Raw genomic sequence first — 13,851 nt, forward strand, 5'->3', positions numbered from 1 at the left:
GCGTCAGTTCTGAGGACTGCGGTGGACGATGCCTGTTTTGCGACTGGTCCAATCCACGCAGCAGCAGCAATGTGTCTCTTCTGCTCGGGGATGCGCTGCTCAGCCAAGGAGATGCATTGGTTTTGCTCAGGATGCGTTGCTTCAGCAGAGAAGATGCATCGGTTCTGCTGGCAAGCACCTTAGACCCACTTCAAAGGGTCTAGGACTGGGTTGGCAACACTTAGCAGTATAGATTCACAAAGTCCAGGTGCACAGTGGTTAGAAGCCTGTTATGTCCCTGAGGCTTCAGATCAGGAGGCAGATTCAGTCCTTCTCACCCAGGTAAGAGGGCAGCAGGTTAGCACAGCAGGAGTCGAGCAGAGTTCGGTCCATCAGGGTGGCAGTCTTTCAGCAGCACAGCAGTCACCACACCAAAGATCCAAAATTGTGCTGAAGTGGTGGTGTCTGAAGACCTTTTTTTATACATGGTTCTGCCTTTGAAGAGGGGAGAAGCTTCAAGAGGCATGCCTTTGAAGCACACAGATGCCCTGCCTTCCCTGGCTCCAGACTAACTACTTGGGGCATGCATCTCTTTATGTGTGGACAGGACACAGCCTATTCAGGTGTAATCTGTGCCCTGCTCCTCCCTCCCGTCCTACCAGTGAGGGCTCGATCAGTCACACACAAGGCTTCTATTGTGGGTGGCTTTCTAGGAGGAATACACAAAGCCCAACTGCCAACTACACCCAGTTATGTGACCAGAGACAGGTTGCAGGCACCAAATGGCTAAGGCAAGACAATACTAATTTTCTAAAAGTGCCATTTTCAGAATTGCAGTTTAAAATCAGACCTAACCATAAGTTAAGATTTTAAACTAGGATTCCAAAGACACCAAAATGTAACCAGTTATATCTTTTCATTTGGAACTTACACTTATAAACGGTAATAGGGAAATCCCAATGTTAGCCTATGGAAGATATAGGCCTTGCATTAGTGAAAATGACTTTAAGGTTTTTCCACTAGTGGGACATGTAAAACTTGAAAGTATAAATCCTGCTTTTTAAATTCATTGCACCCTGCCCTGTGGGCAGTCGAGGGCATTCCCTAGGGTTGACTTATATGTATTAAAAAGGAAGGTTTAGGCCTGGCAAAAGTTTTATTTTGCCAGGTCAAAATGGCACTTTAAACTGCACACATTAGCTCTGCAATGGCAGGCCGGAGACATGTTTAAGTGATTACTTAAGTGGGCGGCACAATCAGTGCTGCAGGTCCACTAGTAGCATTTACAATACAGGCTCTGGGCACTTATAGTACCACTTTACTTGTTGTGTAGTTCCGATAAAAACATATACAGGATCTGCGCATTCGGACAGCATACACTGTAGGAATGGTGTCAGACTGATTCTGAACATCCCCACCGGGTATGTTGGCCTTTTGTATCAGCTAGCTCACAGTGCCACTAGAATCTCCTCTCACCAAGGAGAGAATAGTACTCGACAACCATCGACCATGAGAACCCTGATCCCTCAGGACCGTGGAAACAATATACCACTTTTCGCTCAGTCACTCGTGCTTACTTAGTCTGTCTTCGAGAGGTACACAGATTAAACAGGCTGGGCGTTTTCAATGAGTATTTATTGAACAGTTGTTATTCTGGTGTAAAATAGATGAGCTGCAACAACCGTTAGACAGTAGCAGATATATAGGATTAGAAGCACTATGAAAGTAAATGGATGGTAAAGCTCTACCATCTTGCAGAAATCATGAATACATACAAGTTTATAAAATACATGATAATAAAAAGATGCGTACTCCTACGATGCCTCTCTAACTAGATGTACCCACGTGTACCTTGCATATGTGTAGGTGTTACGCCAAGAATCCCTCTAGGATAAAGTCAACCCCATTACCTGAAGTGAGAGACTGTGGGACCCTGTCTTGGTCTTGGGTTGGACACCCCGCAAGGGATGTTAGACCACTGCGAGTTGGAGTATCTGCATGCAGGAACCTCAGCATCTCTGGTCAGTGTGTCGGCTGGGAAGTCATAGTCTCCTCTGTCTATCTTAGCAAGATGTGATGTATATATACCCAAAGCTCTCCCCAGGGGTCCTACCTCGCTGTATTACTGTTTCGGCCTAAGATGACGTCGGGCATGAACCTTATATAGATATTATACAGGAGATGGTAGTCCTGCTGTGCTTCCAAGAATCCTCATGCGTAATGTATGAGATTTCGAACTAGGCAAAACCCGCATTCAGTTTGGTATCTAGGTAAAAGGTCAGTCCCTGTAAACCGTTATAAGTGTAATGTAGTGAAGAATATAGGTGAAGGTTTATGAAGTTACTTGGGCCTATATCAGGATACCTATATGGAATATAACACCCACTCCTCTTCCGAATGGACGACATAGTTAAATTCTAAACGTACCACTAGGTTGACTAGATACTGGTACGCTAATAGCTATAAAAACATTAGTTTTCACTTAAAAATTATTAAAAGCTATAAAAAAATCTTTACAAAGTTTAAATAGAAAATTGTCACTCAAGCCATAGCTCTAATGTGTTCGTAGGTATAGTTCGAACTACTACAAGCATTTGAAAGCCATGCATGCCCAAAAAGAATGTCAATTTTGTTTTGGATTCCCAATTTTAGTTTTTTTTGTTTTTTTAAAGTCGATTTTCTCCCAGCACACGATGAGCCAAATGAATCAAATGTTTGTGTCCTGGCTGGTAGACGCAACATTATCGTTGCCTGCCTCTGCAGATGACGGTCCCTGTTACACCTCACAGATTGTCAATTGAGCACAGATGATCTTTCGTACTGTCCACAGCCAATGCTGGGGCAGCCTGTGTGCCATCCAAGGCCTGGGTGTCAGAGGAGGAGCCGATGTCCATACCAACAGGAGCCAATACTACCTGATGTGGCTCTAGGAATGCTGCCATCAACAGTGGAATACGCCTGGGACACTGCAGAACATGGGCCGTTATCGGGTCCAGTAAAGCATCAACGTCCGGTTGCGCACATGATGGGAGTGTCAGAGATCCAACACGCATTCTTCTCCGCAAAACAGGCATCGGAGGACGGGTAAGATGCAGTCCATCCACACTGGTCTAAATGACAGGAACCAAGACGCACTTAGTCCTCTCAGGCGAGGTGTGTCTAGATGTTGTACCATGCAATCACGGTATTTTCTCTCAAGGAGTACTGTTTCCATCTCCTTGGTGGCTGGGACGTCTATTGCGCAGCAGAAAAATATCAATCAGGATACCTGCTATTAGAAACAGGATCAGTGGCAGTCCTCCAAAAATCCTTCCAAATACAGAGTTTATAAAGTTTGGTATAACTCCAAGGACCGTCTGAAAGGTGCTTAATAGTCCAGAACCTATAGTCTTACATAGGTGGATGATGCCTGTCGTATCAGACATGTTAAAGATACGATTTACCATTTCTGCTAAATGGAAGGGGCAGTTCTTATGTATGAGCGCCTGTATCTCTGCTGAAGACCTTGCGATCTGGAGAGCAAAAGTTTCTCGAGCCAAGGTTAAGGGCACAGACTTCTGTAAAATCATGGCTTTCATTCTGCTCAAAGCATCAAACCGCATTAATGAGACATTTAGCGGAGGCCATAACGGCGCCTCCCTGACTGTATGTGTTGGTGGAAACAATATCTGCATACAGCAAGTAACCCTGGAACTGACGGTCACCAGATATGTGATGCCCGGAAGCATCCCACAGTAACCTTGATCGTTCAGCATCAAGTAACTCCCATTCAAAAGTAGCCTGAACACTGGAGTGATCACGCCAGCTGGGGCACCCCTCAAGTGACAGGATGAGTTTGCTACTGAACTGTTACAGGCCCCTTGTAGCATTATATCTTCACATATGAGTGATCCACTTAGTGTTCTCACAGTTTGTACCGCTTAAAGACACTTCTCTATCCCCACACCAACATCGAAATCTGTACGGTAATTCCCAAGATTCCTTGCTGAATTCCCTACCCATTTCTTCATAGCTGCCTGCCTTCTTTTGTTCAAGGCAATATTGAAATTGAAAAGTAGTGACGGGTAGAGTTATGTGGCCATGGATTAACCATTCTGTGGACGGTGATTCTGCCACTGTAAAAGTTAATCTATCCAGTTTTTCAATACGCAGCATTGTACTTTCCTTTGTGCCATTTCTATCTGTTTTTCTGTTAGGTTGTATGAAAAAAACAGAGATGTACTGTTGATGAAACACCAAGGCACATAGCCTGCGGGCAAAGATTGTAGCGTCCAGCTTAACAATGTAATAGAACACGATTGTGAATGCCCGTCTTGTAATATTGACAAATCCTGTTCTAATATATCTACTGCAGAAGAAACAATGTTGCCCAGTGAATGTATCCTGGGGGTTAGTGTAGTTAAACCATTGTCAACCACAGCCAGAGCTTTCTCTAGGTTTGTACGATCTATTTCATGTAATCTCTCCACGGCCTCCTGTTGGAATGCTTTCCAGATTTCATTGTAGACAGCATAATAGAAATGTTTGTGATGTGGCTTTCTAGGACCTAATAAAAAAAATCCCGTAGATCCACATCCTTTGTAAGTAAGGATAAGTGTTGTTTCACCTGTGGCAGTGTTGAGGTTTTTAGCCAATCGAGGCATAACTTCCCAACACTGTATGATGTCACTACCCTGGATGTTCCTTCTGTACATAGCATGGATCTGGCCTGTGGATATTAAACCCTTTGGTTTTAAACATGAATCTTTCCTGACATCTATTGGTGTCTGTGGGCCAAATCAACCATCCCTTCCAATCGGGGTCTGATCAATTGTATTGCATGATCTCTTTTAATGTAATCCCTTCTTGTGATGTTATGTTACCTTCGGTGTGAGATGGTGTAAATGTAAATGTCCAGTATTTGTAAAGTGCGAACAATACCCGAAGATGTCAAGGCGCTGGGGGCCATCGGGAAGATTAATCGAGCTATTGATACCAAATGGAATATAACAACTAGGGACTTATAAGTAAATTAAATGTGCCAATTAGGAATTAGACAATATTACCATGTTTAGAGGAGAGACCACATGCACTTTAGCACTGGTCAGCAGTGTTAAAGTACTCAAAGTGCTAAGGCCAGCAAAACGAAGTCAGAAAAAATTGAGGACGAAAGCAAAAAGTTGAGCGAATACCCAATGACTACTAACTCAATCTGGACAGACACAGGGGGTATGTACGCTGGTCTCACGGGACAGTGGGAGGGATAGCTGCTAACATTAATATCGGTATATGTGCCACCTGGTCTCCAGGGCCTGGCGTTTCGAGACTTAGGTGCTTTGTTACTGTCGGTCCCAGATGGCCTTCCATTGCTGGGAGGAGATTTCAATTCAGTGGGCTCCGGGACTTTAGATTGACATCCACACAGGGCATTGAGCCCAGCAATCCGTTGGCTCCCAGACATCTTAGAGACAATGGGACTGGTAGACACGTGGCGAACCTATCATCCCGAAAGTATCCAACACACGTCCCACTCAAGAGCTCATAATAGCCTGTCGAGAATTGACTACTTATTAGTTCCAGCATCACAGGTAACACATATACAAGAAATAAGGCATGGGGCAAGAGGCATCTCAGATCATTCCCCAGTGTGGCCTCAGACAATGATTGGACAAACCAGAGTGCGTTGAATAGCACCCATTAACCCCTGGTATCGCTGTAACCCTCTGGTCCGTAAAGAGCTACATAAGGGAATGGAGTTATATTTCCAGGAGAACGAGGGATCGGTTCACTCCCCACAGATATTATGGGAGGCATTCAAAACTGTGATAAGAGGACAGGCCCTCTCCCAGATACCTGGGGTATGGAAAGAAAAAACAAGAGACATTTTGGAAGCGGAGTACGAAATCCTCCGGCTGGAAGAAGCCCTAGGGGAAGACAGTACACCAGATGACATGCACATCCTGCAGCTTAAGCGAGACAGCTATAGGGCTATAATGACGGATGGGACTAAGGAGCTGGGAAGGGAGAAGCAGGGCAGAATTTACGACCTTGGGGATAAGACAGAAAAAAAATAAAAAATAAGAAAGTTGAGTGAAGGCCACCCTAAGTCAGACAGGACAAACATCCCCTATGTCTGCTTCCCTTGATGATATACTGAGGTCCATAGAAGTGCAGGTCGATATTCTTGGCCTCACTATCTTGACGTACAACGGTTATTATTGTAAGTAGCACCACATTCCATGCAAATTCTGTTATTTTGTATGTAGCACCACATTCCATACAGATGTGTGTGGGGTATCAGCAAAGCTTTTATGAGCAATATATTGGCAGTTAATGTAATTTATGTAAATGAGGATAGGCGCTTTGAACAAGCAGGGTATAATTGAAGATCAGTTTACAGAGGGGATGGGCCAATTGCTTCTCCAAGGAATATTAGGAGAACTGAGAGAAAATTATGCATTGCTAGGCACTTCAGGGCAGTGAAACTGGTCGATGCTTCATATGATTTAAACACCACTTTACATGTTTTTTTTAAGAGATTGGGAACTGTAGTGATACATTTAAGGCCTCATAGCAAGTAGGATTTAACGACCAGTTTACATGATGGATATGGTGACGTTACCAATCACACTCGTTTGCTGCTCTTCTGTTTTTGGGCTGTTTAGACAGACCAAATAGACACACGCACACATACACTTTTGCAATAGGCTTTGAAATCACAGAGGTATTTACTGGGAAGTAAAGATGTAAACCACAAACTGAACAATTGGGGCCCTTGAGCTTTCTTACTAAGTTTGGGTTCAATTACCTGGAGAATGCACACAGATGAAAATCAAATGGTTTATATATTGTAAAAAAACTGCATTTAAAACGGCTCATGGCTAAAAGCAGTACAAGATAAATGTGACATGATGAATTAGTTGACAGCTATATCTGAGCTTTTCCAAAAACAGACATGATAAAAGCTAGTACCTTTGTCTAGTGTTTGAGACGCACTGGAGATTAATTCAGCAAATTCATAAATTATGAGTCTCTAATATTAAAAACATGCATTGGCAAAGCCACTAGGTCTCTTCTTTTAAAGGCTGTGCTGTTGGCTCTGTCAATGATTTTGGGCACTGGCATCCAACCCAATGCATCAAGGTACATGTGCATGTATGGCAAGGAATTCTGGATTTTTTATGTTTTTAAAAACCCCTTCTGAGATGTCCCCGATGCCCATTCAAGCTTCATTATGGATAGGAACACGTGGCTCGTGAAGCATGTGTCAATGGTAAGACATGCAACAACAACTCTAAGAGGAATAGCATGCCAGGTTTGTCTTTATTAATAAGCTGGTGAAGATCATTGAGGGCTGATAGGACAACCAGCTTGGTGCTTTGATCAGGATGAAAGCCTGCTTGTTGACCGCCCATTGCATCATTAGGTTCTGCAATGTCCTGAAGCTGATGCAAGTCTACTTTTTCCTGTAGTTTTCCCCTATAAAGCAACAAAGAGATGGGTCTAGGATTGTTCGTGTCATTGACTCATAGAGCAGAAGTTGCGCTACGGTTACTTTCCAGAGATTTGAAAAATGGCATGCATTGAGGCCCTGTTAAAGTTGGCTAGGAGGATGTGAATTAAGACTAAAGAAGTTATTGAGTGTCTTTAGATGGCCTGCTGGAAGTGGATAATTTGCGGAACTTAAAGAGTGACTATTATTATGGTCTGCAAGAGTTCCATTTGTGTAGTTTGTGCAAATACATTTACAGGGCTCCTATCTGCAAATCAAATTTAAATGTGATCATTATTGATGGAGCCCTGGATGCTACAAATTTTCTCTGAGAAAAAAGAGTAATGTTGACACAAAGAACTTCTGATGGGGTATTTCGTATTTTATGGCCGCAGGGTTTTGAGGTTCAGATACGATGCAAAAAAGAATCCTTTGGAAAGGTTGGTGATATTACTAATACTTTCATACCGTTACATTTACTCTGCTTAACTTTTGGCCTTTTATGAGAGCCTTATAGAGTGGTATGCCTCTTTATCTCAGATGCAGTAATCTCTTCTGCATTTTCCGTTGGCTCTCCAAACTTCTTGTTTAAGTTTTGTTTGGCTCTCCCAAAAACAAAGGATTATTTTTCTTAGCGTGTCTGCAGATTTGGGTGCACAAATTGGTTTCTTTCATCACTGGCATCAAGGAATGGAAATTTGAAATGGCGAAGCGGAATGTTTGGGTTTGGATCTGTGGTCCTGTGCCCTGTTGGGCTGATAGAGGTATTAATTCTGCATCCATTTATTCTGGGATGAAGAGATTCAAGTTATGTCTACTGATCTTCACTACGCGTTTATAGCTACCAATGGGTTTTGGTAATGTTGTGTAACATGAAATTTCAATGAAGTCAGACGAAATTAGATGGATTGTTGTGTGCACTGTAATCAGATCAGCTGAGGCAAAAATGGCAATGTGAGTGAGATCTGTTTAGCAATTCAAAATTTAGGGTGCCATGTTATTTCTGAAATTTGTTCAACTGTTTAAGGAGTCAAACTATAGGTTTACATCCCCAAGGAGGCACCATATTTTGTCTATCAACAGTTAAAGCTGACAGTTTTTCATATAGGAATGTGGGAGCTACCTAAAGCTTCACGGATAGAATCTCTTGGTCTGTGGTGTCAATGGCAAGGCTGAAGGGGAAGGAGACTCCCAGCATGCTAATGCATTTACCCCACCAATAATCCCAAGACTGCAGGTCCTGTTCCTGAAGCAGTGAGAGTGGTGCCTCATCATGGTTTCCTGGACCTTGATACCACCAGGGAGACCAAAAACAGGAGTGCTTTTAGACAGTGTCAGTCATAGGGTTTTTCATGAGCGAAGTGATAACGGCATGTTTGAGCTTTAATCAGACAGCCCTTTCTTAAAGGGATGCATATGGAAGTGTAGTACGGCCTAGACTCTGACTGCTGCCCTAGTTCCCTCTCTGGCTCCTTCAGTCCACCCCCGGCATAAGATACCCTGAAGACCCTTCCTTAAAAGTTCTGTAAGGGTGGCATCTTGATCAGTAAGGTTCTCCCTCTTCAGTCACTCATGCCACTCCCATGGTGGAAGCTTTTTAAATGGGGGCCTGATTACCCTCTATAGCCTGCACTGCTGCCAGTAAAGATTGTCTACACCTACCTTTTATTCCAGGACCACAACTGAACTTCACATTCAAGACAGGCCCTTAACACTGGGGGATCCGTTGTACTATCAATTACAGGACCCAAACCCTCTCTAACAACTCACTGTCATCCACCTCTCATCAGTGCTGACCTTGCTATCCCCCCTTACTAACCAATTCTTCAAAATGAGTACCCTTGAAAGGAAATCAAAGTAGAAGGTCGCAGCAAACCCTAGTAGGATGAAAGAAAGGAATGGGGCACGCATCCAATGGTGAGGCAAGAAGCCCACAATGGATGAAACTGAAAATGGGAGGTCTGTACAGCTCCGAAGTGAAAACAAGCAACATTAGCAATAGCAAGCCCACTGATTGAACATTCTAATGAATTTGACTAATGCAACAGCATAGAAACATGCAGAAATGTGCCGAAAATGAAAGTTTCTGATTTCACAATAGTCCCTTCTGCATTTGGTCTTGAGGTGCTTTGAATAAAACAAAACAGTACATTTTTTAATCTTGGTGTTCCTTTGTGTGTAGGCAATGGACCTATTCCTGCACAAGCAACATATTCTCATTGGAGGATTTGCGAGCATCATAGATGCAGCATTGTCGGTACTGTTCTTTAGTGATGGGCAGTGCCTGCTTTTGTGAATGTCTCTGCCTGTGACATGAAGTCTTGTATGCTTACAGTGTGTCCAGGTTTCTGCCTCTCAAACTATTACTACTCAGTGTTCTGCTGTTGTGCATTTCAAAAACGGATGATGCTTGAGTGAAAATATCTGTGTTAATGTCAAATTACTTAACCTAGTGCCACTGAGAGGAGGAGACAAGAATAGAAGAATAGAGACAAAATCCTCATTTTGGTTAAAAGGGAGGTTCAGATGATCAGTCTGAGAAAGAGAAACACATTTCTTGAAAGAAAGCTTCATTTTTTTTGAGTTTATAAGAACGCCAACAGAGGACAACATTGGTTGTCAATGTTCAAAACTCTTACATATCCTAACGTCATCAACCTAGATGTTCAGGCCTCCTACAAACGATTGGATATCATGGAAAAGGCTGAGTAGGGCCACAAGGAATGACCCTTTAAGCGGGAAGGAGATCACCAGACATGGCAGCAAAGGTACCGTGCATGTGGTGCATTTCCAGATTGTCTTTGTTCTGGTGATGCATTTGCAACTGATGGTGGGGAACACAACCACCATCTGTACACCTGACCATTATTTTTAAGCTCGTGTTTCTTCTGAAAATCTAAGATTAGCATACTCTTTTTTGTGTATGATGGTTGTGTACGAGGCTGTCATTAGAGACATCTTGAGATGTTCTAGATGTCATAAAATGACGGGTGTGTGAAAGCTGCTCTCTTGAACATACGATTATGACATGGCTATCCAGCTTGAATTCTTTTTTACCAAAATATAGCTTGGGGTAAAAAATGGGTAAACTAAAATCTATTATATGTTGGGCTGTTAGTTGGTTTCAAGTGGTATAGCATATGTGATGCATTAATGATCAAACTACAATTATGAAAAGCCACAGTTCCATTCCATTATTTTCTGCATAATCACACTCGTAGTATATTGCGATAATAATATAATTTGATGCCCAGATTAATGCCCTTGCAGGGAAATGTTTTGTGATGCTGAGATCACTGAAGAAAATTCTTAATTTCTTACCTGAATCTGCCCCAGAAAACTGTAATCCAGATATTGGTCATATCCAGGCTGGATTACTGTAATGTCCTCTACATGGGCGTATCTCAGTCCCGTTTGAACAGGCTTCAGCGGGTCCAGAACGCAGCTGCTCGTGCATGGCTCAGACTTCCTAAGCGTGCCTCCATCAGTACTGCTGTGAGGAACCTGCAGTGGTTGCCAGTGAAGCAGAGAGTTATGTTCTAAGCTCTCTGCTATTGCTACAAGGCTCTCGCTTCTCAATGCCCCGTTTACCTGAAGTCAATGAATCCCCCTTATGTTCCAACGAGGAACTTATGATCGGCCGAAAAAAAACAGGTCTTCATTCCTAAATGTAAAAGAGCTAGAATTGGAGGTAGCGCCTTCAGTCACCATGCACCAACAATCTGGAACTCTCTCCTGGCTGGAATCCAGCTAGATCCCTCTGAAACTCTTTTCAGAAAAAAAATGAAATCTTGGCTCTTCGGGTCTGGTTAAGACCGATCCAGTTGTAAGGGCAACACCTTTTCTCTCAGAAATCGGTAACCCAGTACAGGGACACTTCGCAAGAACAAGCTATGCACTTTACAAGACGAAGTATTATTATTATAATGATTGAATGTTCTGTTATAGATTAGGATAGTGCATAAGGTACGTCAGTGCGTATACATCAGTATGTACCATTTTTATGAAAGAAAAGGCGAACCTGAAAACAGAACTCTTTGGGTTAGCCTTCTTTAACTGTTATTTATCTATCAAAACAACCCCACCCATTAACAGGACAAGCATCCTTCATCACCAGTGATATTGTCCCATTCCTGGCCTCAAGGGGCCGTGTTCTTGACTCTATCTTACCCCTTACCCCTCACACTGCAAGTCGTATCCTTGAGACCACTAACAGAGGAAGGTCTTAAAAGTGGCCAGAGGATGGCATACGGCTACTCTACCGAACACCCTAATTACAAAAATTAAATCAGTACCTTTGGGGACCTATCTTAAAGTTAAGATTAAGATAAATCACATACGAGGTCCACTTTAGGATAGGCTGCTTACGGGAAGTCAGTACTTAGGAAGGAATCTATTGTTTAGGGTTGCCTCCTTCCCTAGGGAAAGATTCCGGCCATCAGTTCCTGATTCTGCAAAGAACTGGACATGATAATAACTGAGAACTGTATATGAAATCTCTGTATTCATTTTCACATGGCCTTTCTGGTTTTGTTTATTTTAATTATCAGCATTGGATCATTAAGGCAGCTGTAGAACACAGTTTAAAGTGTTTCTATGTTTTAATTTTTGTAGTATGTACAGAAAAGGAGAAAAATAACCGGTTTAGTTGATTTTCCTATTTTTTTCTGTATTGGCAGAACATTACAATACTTGTTATACCTGTTTGAAACCGACCAGGCGGAATCTATCTGTTGTATTCATTTTTAACTTGTATTGAATGCATTTTTTAAATATTTTTCTTGCATAGGTGGCTGAACGGTCTGGAAAAGAGGACTTCTGCTCCCCACCGTACTCGCATTATGACGTCACATCCGGCTTTTATCGGCCGGCTATGATACTGAAACCTCAGCTGGGCCTGGGTGCTGTTTCCAGGTTGCCATCTGCAAAGAGCAGGATTCTGATTGCCAGCCAGAGGGCTCCGAGCAGCACTCTCCATCAGCAAGGACAAGTGGCCAGCACGGAAAACCTATTCAATCCAGATACTTCAGGTAAATTGCTTTTTCCTCTCTCATTTGGAATTGCTTATTGCCTAAAATATCATATTAATAACTCGTCAGCTGCCACTCCACGGCCATCAGGCTCATTCTGTGTGTGCTGTGTCTGAGAGGACATCTTGATCTCCACTGAAAAAGTAAATCTGACTCTTTGATTACTGCCCAGAGTCTCTTGCACCGAGAAGGTCGCTGTTACCCTCCTTTACTTTTTGGGAACTGGTCATCCAGATCTTTCATTTCCTCCCACATCCACACACAAACTAATGCCAATGTATTTCTAAGCTTCTAACAAACAGGCTTATTTTCACTCTTTATCGAAAAAGAGCAAACGCAATGAAATCTTTTGCTTGTCTGGGGCTTTGTTCAAGTTCTAAAAACCAAGAAGGGAGTTGGAAAAAATCTGGGGATTCACCGAAGCACAGAATGCCCTGGCGCCCCAGGCAAATACTGAGGGGCGCCATTAATCGTTCCACAAAATGGAGCGAGCCAAGGTGGGAGTCCGTTGTTTGTTCTGCCTCCAAAGGCAGGTCATGACGTCATCAGGAGGTGCCTGGGACAGGATATTTAAGGCGTCGTGAGGCAAGAGAACGGCCTCTTTTCCTTTCCACTGTGCTCCAGCACACCGCATTGCAACCCACCCACCCCTGGAGTAAGGCGGAATTGGCTGAATTTCAAGCAGCAGAAAAAGGGGAATAGCAAAATAATTTGGACTGAGTCACTGTACTTACGCCTTGGAAGGGTGTTGATTTGTGTGGGCACTGGGCAAGAGGGGTACTGACCTGCTGGTGGTCCTGGACTTTTTTGCCCTACCCCTGGATGCCTGGAGTTGAACATTTTGGGCGAGATGCCAAGAGTTGTGGGCAAGATGCCTGGAGTTGAACTTTCTGGGAGATTTGCTTTTGTTATTGTGTGTGTGCACTGGGCAAGCGAGAAGGGGGACGGACCTGCTGGTGGTCCTGGACCTTTCTGATCAACCCCAGGGATGCCTGGAACTGAACATTTTGGGGGTATTCGCCTGGAGACAGGTACCCCGGCAGGGGTGGAGCGTTATGCGGTGCCCTGAGTGGGATGGAACAGCGGTTACTGACCATCCCTCTGAGAGACGGGGTGTAAGTGCGGGTTGCCACTAAGGGATGCTTGTCAATAATCCCCAGAAATCGATAGGGAATAGGGGTCTTCTGGCACTATCCACAATTATATTACTTGGTCAATCTTTACTCTGTTTTTGTGCTGATCTTATGACCTAGAATTTTCATAACTATAATGTTTGTGAAACTATGGTTCTTATGTCTTTTCTCACTGAAGCTACGTTTTAATAAAGATAAAGGGCTATGCCTTGGTTAAACCACAATTAAAGTTGTCTCT

The 13,851-nt window shown here is 43.2% G+C and overlaps 1 protein-coding gene across 1 annotated transcript in view; it reads left to right on the plus strand.

Annotated features, from left to right (window-relative positions):
* MTUS2 (microtubule associated scaffold protein 2) overlaps window positions 1-13,851 on the plus strand; it is a 1,510,781-nt gene that overhangs the window by 522,712 nt on the left and 974,218 nt on the right. Inside the window, exon 4 of the mRNA XM_085621650.1 lies at window positions 12,240-12,480. Within this exon, the coding sequence (XP_085477776.1) occupies window positions 12,240-12,480 (241 nt within the window). The remainder of the gene's footprint in view (window positions 1-12,239; window positions 12,481-13,851) is intronic.

This window comes from Triturus cristatus, chromosome 8 (genome assembly GCF_964204655.1).
Source record: "Triturus cristatus chromosome 8, aTriCri1.1, whole genome shotgun sequence".
Classification (NCBI taxonomy): Eukaryota; Metazoa; Chordata; class Amphibia; order Caudata; family Salamandridae; genus Triturus; species Triturus cristatus.